General features: G+C 45.6%; 1 protein-coding gene across 1 annotated transcript in view; it reads right to left on the reverse strand.

The window, feature by feature from the left end:
- Positions 1-18,720, reverse strand: part of LOC110581396 (phospholipid-transporting ATPase ABCA1) — a 127,742-nt gene that overhangs the window by 90,913 nt on the left and 18,109 nt on the right. Inside the window, 4 exon segments of the mRNA XM_021691219.2 lie at positions 2,246-2,364; positions 3,681-3,822; positions 7,840-7,933; positions 16,552-16,713. Coding sequence (XP_021546894.1) covers positions 2,246-2,364; positions 3,681-3,822; positions 7,840-7,933; positions 16,552-16,617 — 421 coding nt within the window. The 5' untranslated portion in view covers positions 16,618-16,713.

Raw genomic sequence — 18,720 nt, forward strand, 5'->3', positions numbered from 1 at the left:
GAGGGCTAAGCCCATCATCATACCATGAGTAGGGCTATCAGTGCAGATAAACACAGGTCTCTAGGTTAGGATCTACACTGACATACCCCAGCCTTGGATTCTCTCTGAAATCTAGAGTGCTATTCAAATTTGGCAAAAAGTGACTGATTCTGCCTAGAAGAAGCAACATTTTTGAGCATTTCCCTCCAGTCCAAGGCCTGGCTTAGTGATGCAAGACAGGCAAAGAAAGGTGGGACCGATCTAGAAGGAGCTGCAGGGTAGACAAGGGAACGGACTGGGTGAATGGAGAGATGAGTAATAAGTATTGCTATAATATAATCAAAATCAGAGGAGATGCTCTCTTCACAGCTTTGCAGAGAAAATTTTTTGGACACAGGTTTGTCTTCTCTTCTCCACCCTACCTTATGTCTCCAGTTGCTCAAAGAAGAAAAATGGTCCTGTGTCTAAGGAAGCTCCCACTAAGATCTAAAACTCAGCCCCATCCGTTAGTCTGTTTCCCCAGCCATGAAGTTGAGAGGCAGACGAGCAAGGCCAGGTGCTCAGAAATGCCTCAGTGACACCTAAGAATTAGAGTGCCTCCCATTTATTGAACATCTATTATGCGTCAGACACTGTGTCAGGTCTGACATTTTATCTTCCAAGTTACCTATTATTTTACAGCTGAAGAAATTAAGGCTCAGAGAGGTTAAATGGTTTGGCTAAGATGTCACCACTTCAAAATAATCACAGCTCATATTCACTAAATACTTCCTCTGTGTCAGGAGCTGTCTTTAAGCAATTACGTGTGTTATCTCATCTATTCCTCACGACAATCCTACCAGATAGGTTCTCCTATTGTCCCCATGCCACAGATGAGAAGAACAGCCTCAAGGGTCCTAAATGACTTATTCACAAAGTCACAAAGCTACAAAGTAATATACCCTAGCTCTTTCCTATGGGACACAATGAGTCTCTGTAGTAGGAGAAATAACCCCAGCTCTGCCTCTGGTCTGCCAGGCAGGGGCCTCCAGCAGATCAGAAAGGACGGAGACTTTGATTGGTGGCTGCGACCTCTGGGTCCTACGATGGGACAGAGATGCGTGTGCAAGGTCAGGGGCCTACAGGGCAAGGAAAGAGCACCCAGAGGGCCCGGCCGGGCAGCCCAGAGTGGTCCAGCCAGGAGCTCGTCGCAGCTGACCCAGGAGCCCACGCACGGCCACGCCGCTCTTCGAGGGGAAGCGACCCCTTCTCCCTGCCACCTGCACACGACTCCCCGGGCCATCGGGCCCTAGCTGCTCACTGCATCTTCTCTTGCTGGGGGAAAGGGCCATTCTGTCTTCCTAAGAAAATGCTCCAAGTCTGGTGGAAACTCTAGCACTTCACACCACTTCTTCTTTTGCCAAGTGGGTCACAAACCGGGAGGCTTTTCAGCAGAAGCTGACCCTCCCCATCCCTCCTAAAACACCAAACCGAGTAAAAGGTACTTTCCTGGAGGGGGCGGTGGCAGCAGTTGGCCTGTGATGGGGAGTAATTTATGACTGACATTGTTTAGAACCACCGGTACATGGTGATGACAAAAAGCAGACCCACTCTTAGTCAGCTTCACTACTGCTTTTAAATTCTCTACAGACCAGGCACGCCATGACTGCCTGCACCCGGGAGACTGTCTCCCTGGTAGGCCACTGCCTGGCAGGCTGCTCCATGACTTCTGCAGCCCATGCCTGCTCCTCAGACACTTCCTCAGTGGCCGGCAAGAAGCTCCCTGGGCACTTACCAGATCAGAGATGAAGACTTCACTTTTAAAAGATCAGACATCAAGCGCCCATCAGACGAAATCAAATGACTAGGCAGAAGATGAGCTGCATTTCCCTTTTAGAACTTTCACCTATCCATATCAAGTTGCAACTTTAATTGCTCTTAGGTGCACATAATCATCCCGTCTATAAATCAGCCCATTCGAGGCAACCATACGGGCAACTCCAAAAAAAAAAAAAAATGGAGTTGGCAGCAACCCGCACCCCCCAACTGTCCTAACACGGGGCCTGTGCCCTTCCTCTCCGGTGATTTTTCTTCTGTCTCCCCGGAGGAGGCCAGCACATTCATTGTCTTCCAACACCTGCAGAGAGGCCACACAGGCCAGCCACTGAGGAGGAAAGCTCCCTAGGGAAGTGCTGAAGAAACAAGTAGCAGGCCACCTGGGCTGCCGTCTCACCCCGTGTAGGCCGATTTCCAATCATGAACCAATGCACAGAAGGCGTTTGCTTACCTGGACTGGAACGCTCTATCTGCTGCAACGTCCTCAGAACTTGGTGTATGTCCTTCATGCTGGTGTCTTTCTGGCTATACAGAAGAAGCCGCTGAGCATCTGAGAACAGGCGAGACACGCTACAGGGGGTGCAAGAAAAGAAGAAAAGCCCTGGTTAGACTAGCTGCCTCTCTGGCTTGAAGAAAGTACCTGCCAGGAAAACATGCCCCCACCATGTTTTCCATGGGCCAGCCCTGGTCCACTCCCACTGCTCGCCACAGCCAGCAGCACCGATAGTCTGGGCTCTTTCCCATCCACCCGCCATCCCTGCCCTGAATGCTCTTCCCGGGTGTCCACACAACCAAATCTTACCACCCTTCAAGGCCCAGCCCATGTGCCTCCTCTCCAGGAAGCCCTCACACCCACCCACCCACACACACACATCCAGGACCAACTTATCCATGAGACACAGAAGCACAGTGCCTAGGGCCCAGGATGCTCTTAGGGATCCACAAAAATTTTTAATGTCTTTTAAAATCAGAATTTAAAAAAATGAAATTCAGAAATTCAGGATGAATATATAGGATAATGAATCCAACCTAGATTATAGTCATCTTTACACCAACACAGTTTATCAAATAAAATTTTTAATATTTCTGCGTGCAAGGAGGTCCCTGAAAGCTACAAAGCCTAAGGTCCACGAATGTTATAATGTTGTCCCGTCTGGCCTGGCAGCAGCTTCCTCGGAACTGTCCTGATACATCTCCTACAGTCCTTTGTCCACTCGAACTCATGCCACGGTTCTGTGCATTCCAAGAATCTTCAATGGCTCATTCAGCAAACACTAAGTCCATATTTATGTCCAGTATTGAAGCCAGGAGCCAGGAAGACAAAAGCAAAGGAAGCAACATCCTGGCCCTTGGGGAACTCACACCGGGGAAGAGAGAGACCTGCAGACATTGGGACACCGCAGTATGACAGGGCAGTGACAGAGTCAGAGTGAATCTGGGAGCAAAGGACCAAACTCGCCCAGCCCAGGCAGTGAGCTCCTTGCGGGCAGGCTCCCTCCTGTGCATATCTCTGTACCACCTCCCCCAGCACATAGACCAGCCGCTTCAAATGCACAGGAAATGTTGCTAAGTGAGTAGGCTAATGAATGCACAGAGCTGACATGCTGTGTCTCCCCCTCCCCTACTTACTGACCAGTTTTTGGAAGAATGGCCCCCAACCACAGGACCCTTATTGTCATAGAGCTACATATTGTTACTCCTAAAATGCACCGAAGTAAGATCCCACAGTCTTAAATCCTGGCAGCAATTCTCCGTGCCCTTGTTCTTCAAATCTTTACAAAAACAACCTCACTCAAATTCAACCATTCAAAAGTCTCCAGAGGTTGAGAAGGGAAGGAAGAGTATTAACTGACAAGTTTGGAAAGAAAACCCGATATAGTACTTACATGGATTTGTTAAAGTTTCCAAGAACCCCAGGGGCCTCACCGGGAGTCGGATAACGGAAACAGGGGTTATTGGCATTACAGATAATCCCCTGAACCCAAGGAAGCGTTCCTGCAGAGGGCATGGCTTTGTTTGGAAAGTGGCCTATGAAATCAAGAAGAAGAAAAAAAAAAGAGAGACACATTAACTCTCTGAGGTAATTTTGGGGACTCGACAGGACCCTCTATCTCTTTTGCTTCCACCCGTACACTGCTCCATCCCAAATGTGTGTGTCCCATCCCTCACACCCCAGACACCTGCCACCTCTGGACTAATCCCAGCCTGAGCTGGAAACTTGGCATCAGACAGTAGTTCTTAATCTACCTGCATCATCTGTAGATGGGGGTTCATGACCTCAGCCATGGGGAAGTGACGAGAGGGGCAGAGTAGACCACACACAGAAAGTGCCTGACGACCCTTACTTCACCTTCCACCGCCTGCCTCACCTGCCAGAGACATGGAGGGCCCTGGGAATGGCCTGATCCAATTCCTTCATTCTCTAAGGAGACCACAGCAAGATGAAGTGGCAGGTGGAGAATGCTCAAGGAGAGGCGCCTGGGTGGCTCAGTCAGTGAAGTGTCTGCCTTCAGCTCAGGTCATGATCCCGGGATCCTGGGATCGAGTTCCGCGTCGGGCTCCCTGCTCAGCTGGGAGTCTGCTTGTCCCTCTCCCTCTGTCCCTCCCCCTCCACTCATTCTCTCTCTCTCAAATAAAGAAATAAAATCTTAAAAAAGAAAAAAAAATGCTGAAGGAGTCAGTGGGCAGGACTGGGAGTGGAACCCACATTTCCGTGATCCCAATCCACATTCCTTCCCTTATATCTGAGGCTTCCCTTGTGCTCTATCTCTTCTCAGTCCCCTCGGGTACTGTCCTTTGTTGGCCAAACATGTTAGTTTCTCTTCCTCTGCCAGCTCATAAGCTCCTCAAAGGCACGTAATAAACACGCTAACTTGGGGTCAGATGTCATCTGTGAAGCTACCTTTGTTGTCAGTGTTGTTCTGGCGCTCATCCAAACTACGAGCCCCATCCCATAGGTCACCTCCTCACTCTCCTTTCCCTTCGTTACGGAGGAGCTGCTGACAAACAGCAGGTTTGGGGGTCCTTGGGCAGGTCCTCGGTGTCAGAGGCACACCTTGGTTGTAGTAGGCAGCCACAGGGGCCACTGATGAGGATCAAGATAAATGTGCCCTGGGACCAGGGGCTTTTAGCCGAAGGACCAAGCATGTGTGAATTCCTTTGGACAGAAAGGCCATGGCTCCAGCTTTCATCATATTCTCAGGGTTACCTGTGACCCTAAGAGAGTTAACAACCATTAAAAACAATGGCTCTAAGTGACAAAGGGCTGTGCAGCTTTACAGGGGTTGGGGTCAGACCTACAGGGATTCATATCCAGTCCCCGCAACTTGCTAAGTAGCAACTTCGGCCAAGTTACCCAACCCCTACGTCAGTTTCCTCGGGTGTAAAACGGTGACAGAAATACAGTGGACTCCACAGAGCTGCAGTGAGTAGTGCGTGAGTTCTTACAGGCAAAGCAGGTAGCAGAGAGCCTGGCCCAGGGCAAAGGCCCAGAGAGCGAGCCTGTCAGGACTGTTGCAGCACTCTGGTTGTGAGCCTACGACAGTACTCATTCCACCACTGTCCAGCCAGAAATACTCCTTCCACCCCACAGCTACGACCTTTCTCCAGAGCAGGAATCCCGTTTCATTCATCTTACTCTTTTCGCACAGATATGCTAACAGAGTCTCCCCAGAAGGTAAGCTACAGCCAGAAATTGCTACCCTCTGCATTTCTAATATTGGGGTCCCTTTTTTCTTTTCCTTCTATCATAGTCCAACCAGAGAGGCAACCTCCAAAGCAAGGATATAACAAGATCTGATCACTGTGGCCACCCTCTGCAGGGACTCTGGCCTGTTGAACGTTTACTCAGTAAACCTCCTTATCTCCCTGTTAATAGTTCAAGGAAAACCAAACAAGGTCCTTTGCCTAGGTCAGCTGCTCCTCATGCAGGGAAAAGTTTATGTAACCCAACCAAATACTCGAAGAATTAAGGGATTCTCTTTAACCTCCTGAAGATGCTGGCAGCCAAAATAGGGTGGTGTTGGTCCAGGCAGCACTGGGCAGTGGAGGGGAAGTTATTTCAAGCTAATCCCTGGGGAGTAAAACAAAGACCCTTCCCTAGAGGTCCCACCCGATTTGCAAAAAAAAAAAAAAGGCAGTATGGGGACTTGGCATTTGGTATACAGGACGACAATCAAATATCGTAATGGACCTCCACAGCCCAGGGAAGTGATTAGGACCTTGATGGCTCTCGATCAAACTCGGAAAGATTTATGGGGAAGAATTAAACACCCATCTTTTGTTCCCAGGCACAAGACACCTCTGCAGGCTTCATCTTAGCTCTCTGCCCTTCTAGCGAGGTCCCTAGAAGGTGGTGAGAATAGGAGGGTAAGGTTGCAAGAAGTGCACAGGTGGGGGCAAAAGTCGCATCTGCCTTCTGTAAGTACAGCAATTTCACATTTCTTAGAATCTATAATCTAGATCTAGAGGGATCTGGATTAAAATTCAACAACTTGCCCAAGGTCATGACCTCAGCAAGAGGTGTAGCAAGGATCCAAACAAACCCCAATTTGTCTGATGCCAAGGTACGCACTATTTCCACTACACCGTCTTGCCTGCTTGTGATTATTCCTGAGAGAGCACAGCCTAGCAGATAAAAAGGCTGAGTTTTCCCTAAAACCCTAAAACATGTACTTCAGTGAAGCTTAGGGTAATGCTAAAATAAAATCAAATATGCATTTGTTCATTAATCTTTGGGGCACCAAAAGGAAAAGCAGAATTACATCCCAGGCCCACAAACTGAGCATATATTTCATTTTATGCTCTTTTCCTTTCTGGCGAAATCAGAAAAAACGCATCTGGTAGAATGTTCTTGAGGTTTTGTGGATTTCGGATTTTTTTTAAACTTCAATATGTATAAGACGTATTAGCAAATTAGCAGGTAAAAAAACTGCCACTATGTGCTGTGAGAGAGATGGGACCAGCCTAAGAACACAATGAAAAGGTGTCCTTAACCCCATCTCTTCCTCGAAGAACGATATCCTGCAAAAATATCCTGCGCAGCCGGCGGGCTGTGAGCGGAGCTAGCTAATGGTAAGAAAAGGCACCGAAGCAATGGAACAGAGGTCCCAGTAAAACCTCCCACATAAACGTTGACCCTTCAGACTGGGACATTTCTGCAGTCAGTCCATCCAATGAGCCTAGCCAGGAGACAAAGATGGTGATGACAGAATGACACCCAGGACAATCACATGGGGTAGGTGTCGTCATTCCCCTTTGATAAATTTGAGGACACTCAGGTACAGAGAAGTGAAGTCACTTGCCCAGGGTGATATACCTAGTAAGTGTCGAGGCCAGGATTCAAACCCAGGTCACCTGACATCGAGAGCTTGTATTCTTAGCCACTACTGTATTTTCTACCCTCACTATATAGGCCATCACCCAAACACATGCCCAGGAGTCAGATGATTAGAGCTCGATTTCCTCTGTGTCACTTATTAGATGTGTGACCTAGGGCAAGTCCTGCACTTTTTGGAGCCCCAATTTACTTATCGAGAAATTAAAGCAAACGCTAACAATGAGGGTCTATTATACAAGGTTGTTATGACAATCCAATAAAATCGTATTAGGCAATCTGAGCAGTCCTATACAAATGCTGCTTAAAATGATATGTTCCTGATTTGCAACTGTGCAATAAAGATGTAATGCATATAAAAAAAAAAAAAAAAAAAAAACCTGGCAGGGTCCAGATGAGAGCTGAGTTAAGGCACTGCCTCAGGGGGCTCTTTTAATCACCATCCTCTGACTTATCGGTAAGCTGCTTTTACTTTCATGATCTAAAATGCATGAAACAGATGTTGGCTATTATTATAATTACTGTTATCACCATTGGCTAGGACTGAAAATGGTCTCCTGAGTTCACGCCTTATCAGAAAACAGGAAGTGTTTCTATTCCAAACCATGTGCGGTGTTTCCTAAAGATAGTGGCTTAGGACAAATGTAGTCCGTGCCCACTGCCTGGATGTCGCGTGCCAGCAGTCTGACGTGGGACGCTCAGATACTCACATTCATGTTGTTCATAGGGTGGGTAGCTCAGCCGGACGGAGATCAGGATCAGGAAGATAAACAGAGGCCAGGCCACTTCCAGCAACAGCTGACACTGAGGGGGAAATAAGACAGAGCACTGTGAGTTTAAAAAATAACATGGATGCTTAACTCTACTGGGCTTTGGGAAATCCACAGTTGTTAATTAAACAACTGATGGGCTCTTCAGCCTCTCCCACTACTCTCCAGGCTTTATCAATGCTGAATTGTTTGCAGTTCTCATAACATACTATTCCACACCTCTGTGTTCTCCTGAAGAAAGGGAAAACCCTTCCTATCCTGCTTCATCTGGCTCATTACTTCCTATTCATTCTTCAACACACTCCAGCACCATTTCCTTGACTAAAATCTCAGGCTAAGTGAGAAACCCTTCTCCTGTAACAGTAACCCATGCATATTCCTCCCAGAGCCTTTTCCTCCAGCCTGAAATCACCCACCACTGGCTTCCTCAGGCAATAGGAGCACCCTGAAGGCAAGCACTCAGTCAGCTTTGCATTCCCAGCCCTCGGGCAGTGTCAGGTAGGGAAGGACCTTTAGGGGAAAGGAGAGGGCAGGGCAACCTGCTGGGCTCAACACACCACCTCCGCTCCTTAAACGGCACACACAGTTGGGCTAAGGCTCCAAAGGACAATGGAAATTGACACAGGGTTCCATATGGACCTCTGTGCCTCCAGGACTGGAAAGAGCTGGGAAAAATGCAAAGTTCTCCTTCCCTGTCTATCAGGGTCTCCGTACCACCTTCTCCAGTCGGTTAGAAGATCATTAAACTTACAAGTAAGCATGATCCACTCTGGTTAAAACACTGCAGTGTCTCTAAAGGAAAACCCTGCCTCAGTGAGTTGCCAAGGGATAAATAAGCCCAGGGACAAGATGGAAATCGTTAAGACATCATTTTATTGAACCAGGGGTGAGCTACACTGCCCGAAGACTCTCACCTCTTTCACTCCCTTCATTTCTAGACTCTGAGGTTCTAATTAGGATGAACACCAAAGAGCCCAGAAGAGTCACGGGGCCTTGTGGTTATGAGTAATTAAAACTGTGGCTGCAGAACCACAAAATCAATAGAACACTGGCCTGAAATCCCCCCCCCTTTTTTTTTCAAACAGAATTTTTTTTCTTGATCTTTAAGTCCATACATTTTTAGTGGAAAATTTGAAATTAAAAAATTCTAGAAAAGTAGGAAAAAGTAAATACGAATCACCCTTAATCCTACTTTCCAAAGATAATCCCTAGTAAACTGAGCTAACAGTGCCCCCTATTAATATTTTGGTCTTTTTTTTCTATGCATACATGAATATTTTTCTCTACAAAACTGACATTATACAGCATATATAATTCTGTATTTTGCTTTTTCATTTAACATTACAATGGGAGTATTTTCCATGACAAGATATTCTCTTAAAAATGGATTTTAATGGCCATTTTGATATTCCATCCTGTGAAAAGATCATAATTAATTAAACTCTCTGCTCTTGCTGGTGCTTCAGAGTGTTTTTGCTTTTTTGTTTATCATTTGTGGTTGCATTTTGGTATTTTAAATAACCCATTTTTAATTTCCAAAAACCTTCGGTATGATTACCCATTAAAGTCTTTTTTAAAATCGTCTTTTTGGAAGGAAATACAAAGATGATAATAGTAGATGTCCTGGGGTGATAAGAAGATGGGTGACTTTTTTTTTTTTTAAACACTTTCCTGTGTTTCCTAATTCTTCCATAATGAGCATGTATTACTTCTTGAATGGAACAAAAATCCACTGTTACCATATAACCATGAAGAATAATTTATACTATTTGATAGCACATGGTGGCGTAGGGGGGCGATGGGGAGTGGGGGTATAAATGGGTCCCTCTTTGGAAGAAAGCATGCTCTCAATGGGGTCTCCAAGACCAAAGACATGGCTGGTCTTCCTAATATTTCTATAAATAATCCCAAAGAGGCAACACACACTGAAATCTCCAAGCTTTCAATGACATGTGGTCTCTTCTACCAGCAGAGTTGGAAGCCCCTCCTTGGAGCCTCCCAGGTACTCCGTGCCTTCACCAGCACTTGGTACAGCAGGGGCCCTACTTCAAAAGGACTTTCTCCCCCACTGTCACTTTCTTCTCACTAAGCCTGCCACATAGAAAGTCTTAAAAAAGACTGAGTAAGAGAATGAACTGAAGTTTATGAAATAATAAAGATGGAAATATAAATCAGTGGAGCTGTCTGGGAAAGCAATTTGACCATACATAGTCAAAAGACACGTTTATCCCCTTTGACCAAGTAACATGCATAGGAATTCATCCTACAGAACTAAATTTAAAATATCAACAAGCTGTATACATGAAGTTATTCATCCACTGAAACACTGTAATTACAAAATATCGGAAACAACTTAGTTGCACAGTACTGGGGAAATGATTAAATTATGGTACATCTACTGGACAATATATTATGCTGTCCTCCCATCTATGAAACACAGACACTATTAACCATGTAACACTAAGTGAAAAAAGCAGAACACAGGGCACCTGGGTGGCTCAGTTGGTTAAGCGACTGCCTTCGGCTCAGGTCATGATCCTGGAGTCCCTGGATCGAGTCCCGCATCGGGCTCCCTGCTCGGCAGGGAGTCTGCTTCTCCCTCTGACCCTCCCCCCTCTCATGTGCTCTCTCTCATTCTCTCTCTCAAATAAATAAATAAAATCTTTAAAAAGAAAAAAAAAGCAAAACACAAAACTGTATGCATTACAAGCTTACAGCTACATAAAATCGCTTACAAATATGAACAGGTATAAACTTTTTAAAAATGGCATTAACTGTGAATGAACTCAGAAAAGAATAATGAACTCAGAAAAAAAACAAAAACAAAATTAAATGAAGAGTATGAGTAAGATAGTCACCAACCCTGGCACTCTGAAGTTACCATTTGTACATTTAGGATAAATAGTAGCTACCATTTTTTTATTTAGAGTCCAGTATGTAGTAGGCACATTACATATGGATTATCTCATTTAATCCTCCAAACAGCCTTGTGGTGTAGGAACCATTACTGTCCCCATTTTATATGTGGCAAGGCTAAAGCTCAAGGAGGGCTAAGTCATGGAGACAGAGGCAGAGTTATGATTAACTGCTAGTTCTGCCCAACTCCAGAGGCCACATGGCATTGAAACAGCACGTGGCCCCGGTGGGAAATGACCGCATTAGTGGCAAGGTCACAAAACATCAACTGGTTCCACCAAGGTCACGTGAATTATAACAGTTACAGCCAATAGTGAGCACCTACTGCATACCAGGTATTTTTACATATCTCATCTCTAATATTTAATTCTCATAATGACTCTGTGAGATAGATTGCATTGTTACCATGAAGCTAAGGTTTGGAGAGGTTATCACCCGCAACCTGGTAACAGAGTGCACCTGCACTTGAACCCAGTTCTAGTGACCCCCTTGTGCTTTTGTACCCATTTTACAGATGAGGACAGTGAGGCCCAGAGAGTTAATAAACAAACATTCAAATGTTGGCAACAGGGTATGACTTTATCAAATTAAAACTACACTGGTGGATTACTGTAAAACTACCAGGAATGTCAATGGCATCCTGCGATGCTAGGGCCAAAAAATCCTTCTCTTACTAACACAGATTTTAATGCATGCCTCTCAGAATTGTTTTGAAATTTAAGAAGATGATGGATATAAAAGCATGTCAAAACTACAAAACGCAGTCTACACACCAAGAATCAGTATTATAACTATGAAGATTATTTGGAAATATGGAAACATACACACCAAATAATGTCAAGTGGAAGAAGAAAACAGAACGTAAAATGGTACATATACATGTGAGGATTACAACTGTCGCCTTGGGCTATTGTCGCTCAAGTCCCTTCAGTGCCAAGGACCACACAATCTGATCCTCATAATCATGACCCATCCACCTGAGAGACTTCTTCTGTACATAAAATAAAATTCAGCTGTCCTTCTCCAGCTCCAAGGCCAGGCGTGATCTGGCCCTGCCGATCCCCAGTTCATCTCCAGCCAGCCTTCATTCACCCCACCAGTGTCACTGGCTTCTCTGTTCCTTGACTCAGGAGCATGCATTCGGCCCCATGGCCTTCACACCTTCTCTCTCTCTACCTGGAATATGGTGCTCCTCATCTCTGAGCTCCTGATCTTCCCCGGCTTGAACTTCAGGGCTCTCGGCTTACCTGTTTTAACTTTCCATCCTAAATTAAGTCCCTACCCATACCCGGGTGGTATCTAACACAGTGCCACAGTTTGTCTGATTTATTTTCTCCTGACACCTAACACAGTTTGTTATTTTATTTTTACTTCTGTGATCATGTATCTCATATCTGCTTCCCTCACTGAACAGTAAGCTCTGCGAGGGCAAGGATCACGTCTGCCTGCTTCACCACTGTACACCCAGCACACCGCCCCCCATGTAGTAGATGCTCAATAAATATGCATCCAAATGAAACAGTAAATGGCTGTGTTCTAACTTTCTTCATTCCACAGAAGACAAAACTAAAACTCAAGAGAAGTGGGTTTCCCTCAGCCATTGAGGCACATGGTGGCCAAGCTGGAATTAGAACTGAATTAGAATTAAATAAAAATTAGAATTACTATCTGGATTTGAACCATCACTACCAGGCCAGGAACAAGGACAAGGAAGAAATGTATCAGCTTGGGGCGCCTGGGTGGCTCAGTCGTTAAGTGTCTGCCTTCGGCTCAGGTCATGATCCCAGGGTCCTGGGATCGAGCCCCGCATCGGGCTCTCTGCTCAGCGGGGAGCCTGCTTCTCCCTCTCCCACTCTGCCTGCTTGTGTTCCCTCTCTCACTGTCTCTCTCTGTCAAATAAATAAATAAAATCTTTAAAAAAAAAAAAAAAGAAATGTATCAGCTGGAACTGGAAGTGGGGAGGGAATGTGGAAATTTTTCATCTACCCTGGAAAATTCTCTACTGGCTCTTAAATGAGGAGTTTTAATTTTTATTTATTTGATAGTTTATTCCTTATCATTAACCAATGTCCAAATACTGATACTCTATGCAAAAATCAGAATTACCTATTTTCCCAGCCACATGGCTAATCAGATCTCATGGAGACAATTAGTAGCAAAGGCAAAAGAGAGAGGCCATATGGCCACACTGTCCCATCTGTTCCATGGGACCTTGGCCTCTGGCTCAGCCTGAAACTAGATGAGGATCCTGAGAACTCTCAAGCCCCTCGCCCTTCCTGTCCCAAGCCCTGTTTGTGCTGAATGACTGCCACCCACACAAGTTAACCGTTACTTTGGACCCAAACTGAGCTTTGCCCCCAACTTTCACAACTCAGTGTATTCTTTGCCCAACAACGGAAAGCTAACCCTGGTTGATGGTCCCCATGAGGGGACAATGGGGGCACAAGAGAGGTCCCCAGGATTCATCAGCAAACAAGGACACAGAGAGAAAGGGCAAATGCTGCCTTCCCACGGGGTTATTCTGGAGTGTACTGTTCAGCTCCAAGCTTTCACACATTCTTCCCGGAAGCAGCACACAAGGCCCCTACAACAGGGGAGCCTCCTGAGACCTGCAAACTGATGGCCCATTTGACACATTCACCACTCGTTCAGCAAATACGATTTCAGCATATGCTGGGTGCCAGACTCTGGGATCGAGTGTGTATACTTTAGGATCTGAGAAAATGGGAAACAAGCAATGATTTTCCACACATTGTGAGCAAGAACTATCATGGAGCTTCTCCCCCTGCCTAGTGGGCAGGGCTGGTTCTGACTATGTGAGCTAACAAAATGGCACCAAAACGCTTAACAAGTCCTACTGTCTCAACAATATAATCCAGAAATCCAAGCCAGGTGGATTGGGAAGTAGCTACTAGTCAGCACTTAAGATCCATGGGCATTAAACCTTCAGTAGAGACAAAGCAAAGCCTGCCAATCAATCAATCAATCAATCAAGGACTGGACTACCCTTGAGCCCTGCTTTCTTTGCTAAGATGCTACAATTCTTTCCACCACTCAGTGGCTAATGGACACACTATGACAGACACAGTTTCCCATTATGTGAGCGGCCGCCACGAGAATGAGAAGAGACAGGGGACCCAGACCACACCGTAGTTAAGAAGTGAGGACAGGTGATGAACACACAGGACCTGGAAACACCAGGAGCTGGGAACAGCCATGAGAAACAGGAGCAAAGGTGAGGAAAAAGGTCAGAAACGTCAAGATTTTGAGACTGAAAATAGAAAAAATAACGATACTACTGAAAAGCAATCTGACGGGCGCCTGGGTGGCTCAGTTGGTTAAGCGACTGCCTTCGGCTCAGGTCATGATCCTGGAGTCCTGGGATCGAGTCCTGCATCGGGCTCCCTGCTCAGCGGGGGGTCTGCTTCTCCCTCTGACCCTCTTCCCTCTTGTGCTGTCTCTCATTCTCTCTCTCAAATAAATAAATAAAATCTTTAAAAAAAAAAAAGAAAAGAAAAGAAAAGCAATTTGACATAGTGATTTAGAGTACCAATGCTGAAGTCAGGTTATCTAGATCTGAACCCTACATTTGCTCCTGACCAGCGATGTGGACCTCAGACAGATTACTTAAACTCTCTCTACTTCAAGTACCCCAGCTACCACACAAGGAAACAACAGTACTTCATGGGGTTCTAAAGAATTAATCCAATTAATAACCCATTTAGGTGCCTAGCACATGGAAACTCATTCTAAGTGTTTGCTTTTATTATATTATATAATAATATGTTATACTTTACTATCTATTGTCACCAAGACAGGTAGGCTACATAGATTCTAATTTCCACTCTCTGACTAGTGACCTTAAGATTCAGGTCCCCATTTGTAACATTAGGGGCTAAAAAAAAAAAAAAAAAATCATTGTTTCTCAGACTAGAATATATATTCCTGAGGGATTAAATATGAGGTCTCTGCTGAGGATTTTAAACATTTTATGTTTTCATTTCAGGGGTCACCTAAACAAATTCAAATAAATGTAACTGAATTTTCTGAATGCCTACTTTGTAACTACTTCTGGCACAAGATTTCAAAGCCTAAGTTTATATTTGTGTCTGTGATTGCGTTGGCAGCAATATAATTGTAGCAGACTAATGAGAAAGGAACAGATGCAGACACAATTTATAAATGATGAGATTGGACCAAATGGAAGCCAAATGACATCAAATGAAGGTCACTGGGAAAGTGGTTGAGGAATGGAATCATTGGCACATAGTAATACAGAATGTCCAACCTCAAAAGAATCTGCACTACGGCCTTCACTACCATATTCACATTACGACTTACAGTTTGGTTTCAGCTGAACAAGGGCAGATGTCTCACTCCACTAACAATGTTCACTTGAGTTGCACTGGTTTTGCAATATGGTTTGCATTTCATTTGTAAGTATGCGTGGGTCATATGGTTGTATGATAGCCTATAAGCACAGAGGTTTATATCTAGTGTCACATATGTACACATTTAAGTAACATTACAATAAAAAAGAAATTTCGTGAACACAAGGGGACCTTGACATTTTTGTACTTCTAAAAAAGGTCCAAGGATTATTCTAGTTTGAGAAACACTAATTAAATTCTCTCAAAGGTCTCTTATGGCTCTTTGAGTCTAAGAAAGATGATCATTTTGGTTATAAACATGTTAAGCCTAGTTAAGATAGCCCAGTGGGGACACAGGCTTAGAACTCAGAAAAAAGCAAAGTGGGAAACAGATTTAGAAGCCAACTATAGGGGCTTGTAGTTGGCTGGGTGGCTCAGTCGGTTGGGTGTCCACCTCTTGATTTCGGCTCAAGTCATGATCTCAGGGTTGTGAGAGAGAGCCCCATGTTGGGCTCTGCACTCAGCAGGGGAGTCTGCTTGAGATTCTCTCTCCTTCTCCTTCTGCCCACAGCCCCTGCACGTGCTCTCTCTCTAAAATAAATAAATAAATCTTTAAGGAAAAAAAAAAGAAGCCAACTACAGAGCAGTGCAGCTAAACCCAGGAGACTAGATGGGGTGTGTCCAAGAGTGTTCGGAAATAGACAAGCCAAGAGCTGATGTCTGAGCTTCAGGGAGCTCACCATGCCTCACAGCCTTCCCCTTCCTCCTCGTAAAAATACCATTCACCAGAGCATTAAAGATGATCTTCTCAGGATTACGCAAAGAATTCTGTGTCCCATTCAGGAAGTGAGTGGCTTAGAACCCTCCAGAGAAATCAAACAAATCTTAGTTTTATATTCCTCCAGGCTAGCAGTCCGAGCTGAGAGAGTCCACACTGACACGAAGAGATCCAGTCTCTCCCTAAGAGCTGGGCCGTTAACTCACTTCATTCCCACCTCCCAGAAATACAGGGCCCTCGGGTGCTCTTGGAGAGCCAGGTGGCCCCCAGGGCTGCAGCAAAGGGAAAGAGTGGGACGGTCAGGGGCAACTCTGTGCCAGATTCCAAAAGTCAGAACTCGTGCCTGGGCACTAGGCACACATACTAAAGCTAACGTTTCTGCCTGGCTGCTGATCTTCCCTCTCCGATAAGCAACAGGGCTATTTCAGGACCACAGGGACCTGTGCCCACCAGGGCCAGATTCATTCGGCCCCTCTGAGAAAACCAAGAAGATTCCCTCTCCTCCCTCCTCCAACCCCCAACTCAAAACCATGAAGAAAAGCGGGGAAAACCCCACCCCTTCCCCGAACCGGAGAGACCCAGGCTTACAGTTTGTCTTCTTCTGAAAGTGAGGTTCTTCCACAGCAGCAACCTCAACTGAGGCCAATAAGCCATGTTACCTCCGCGGGCGCCCCCCGCAGCGCGTGTGGCTCAGGAGCCCGTGGAGACTGTGGCCGCAGCTCATGCAGGGCCGCTGTGGCTGGTCATTAACTGAAAGATAAAGCAGGAGGGGAGAGCGCGATCAGCGATTGCGGCAAAGCCAGACGCCAGTGAGGGCTGTTACTCCAGCCCCCTCACCTGAGACCTCAATACCCGGATCCGTGTCCTCACTGCTCCCAGGAAGTCCCGAGTCCCCAACCTTTGGCTTCGGGGTTCTCCGGTAAACGGGGACTCTGGAAGCTTTCTGGCAGCAGGCTGGAAGCCAGTCATTATAATCCTAACCATTTTAGCTCCATTGGTGTGATCGTCTGGGAGTGACAAACGCACTTATGAAAACAGACTTGAGTGTTTGGTCAAAACACTGAGGTTGGAAATGGCATCCTGGAATCCCAAAGACCTGCCTCACCTCTCCAAGAAAATGCCTCCCTTCACATAAAATGTTAGCCACATTTATAAACTCTGCCTCAGCCCTGCAGTAATTTATGCTATTCCTTGAAAATTTGCTGCGGACTACATTTTCATCTGGCCACACAGTTGTGTCCTTCAAATGATAAATGGCACCATCGAGAAAGCAGTTTCCCAATCTAGAAAGTGCGTCTTAGAAGACGGTGAAGAAACACCAAGGAAATGCCACTGACACCTGGTTCCCAGGTGATGGGGACAACCCCAGCGCTGCGTGCCTGTGGAAAGAAAACAGTTCCCCATGGAGAAACAAGTCGGCTAAGGCAGGCGGAGAGCATCACCTGTGAAAGCAACAAGCTCCCACTGCCCAGCCGTATGCACACCCTGGCTCTGTTCCACCTGCACCTGCACACGGGGGCCCGCTACTCCGTGTCAGGTGCCGCAGGTACCTCCTTGGAGGACTGCTTCCCCATGCTGGGGGCAGGGATGGTTCTCATACATGGGGGTACAACATTCTGTGTGTCCCAGCTGCCCACTCAACAACTGTACTTACTAAATGCAGGAATTTATATTAACTAGCCGTGCTAAAATTAAAAGTTGGGGAAGGGGCAGAAAGTGAAAAGTAGAAGAAGGGAGGGACACACAGGTCAAAGCTGGGCCCTGCGGGCACCTGGTAGTCATGAACTCTGGGCAGAAACCAGAAACCAGCCTTACTTCTAAATCGCTCAGTTTATGCTTGTGGCCCCGAGTGGGGCAGAGGTGGAAGTGGGATATTAGGCATGAGGAACAAACAGCAAAAAGAATGAATGCAGTGACCACTTACCAGTACAAAACCAAGTATTGGACTAAAAATCTGTGAGTCCAAATGAGATCTCAATGCAAAGCTCAGCCTCTAGCAGGATTTTACTCTTTTGTCCCCTACCCCTCAAGGACTTGCATTTAAAACCTCTAGAGAAGAAAAGAGATTGGAGGGAGTTTTCAGTGCCTGAGAAGGAGTGACCCTACTATTACATTATGTATTTTAATTCATTCATTGACAATCCAACAAATCGGGAATTCCTCCAAAATATTCAAGCTTTAGGACCTATTTCTTTTCTTTGTCATTTGCTCAGCAAATCTCTAGGACACAGGCCCCCAAAATTTCTCACCCCCAAAAGAAGAGTTAAATCAGCAATGCCTCGGTTCTATTCCCAATTTGTTGTTTAAAGATCTCAACTGACCTCCCAGGCACTGAGAGCCAGGATGCCACTATGAGACATGTTTGTAATCCCAAACTGTTTTGTAAGTGGCCTAGGATAGGGCCTACCTTCCAGAAATACTGAAATAAATAATTAGCTAGATTTTTCTCATGCAAAAGCTGCTCTCCAGGAATCACCTGGTTGATTTAGAAGCTACATGAATCTTTTCAGATCCCCAAGGTAACAGTGAGGAGGCTGGAATGCAAGTCTGTAATTTAAAAAGGACAATTAACAGAAAGAGCCCCAGTAGGAATTAGCCCCAGCTTCCCAACTATGTGCCCTTGGCCAAGCCTTTATATTCGGCATCAATTTCCTCATCAAAAAAATGCAGATGACAATACCTACCTTGCATGATGTTTGAAGGACTAAATGAGAAAATATATAAATAAATTCCTGACACAGTACATGGCGTACTGTA

This window comes from Neomonachus schauinslandi, chromosome 13 (genome assembly GCF_002201575.2).
Source record: "Neomonachus schauinslandi chromosome 13, ASM220157v2, whole genome shotgun sequence".
Taxonomy (NCBI): Eukaryota; Metazoa; Chordata; class Mammalia; order Carnivora; family Phocidae; genus Neomonachus; species Neomonachus schauinslandi.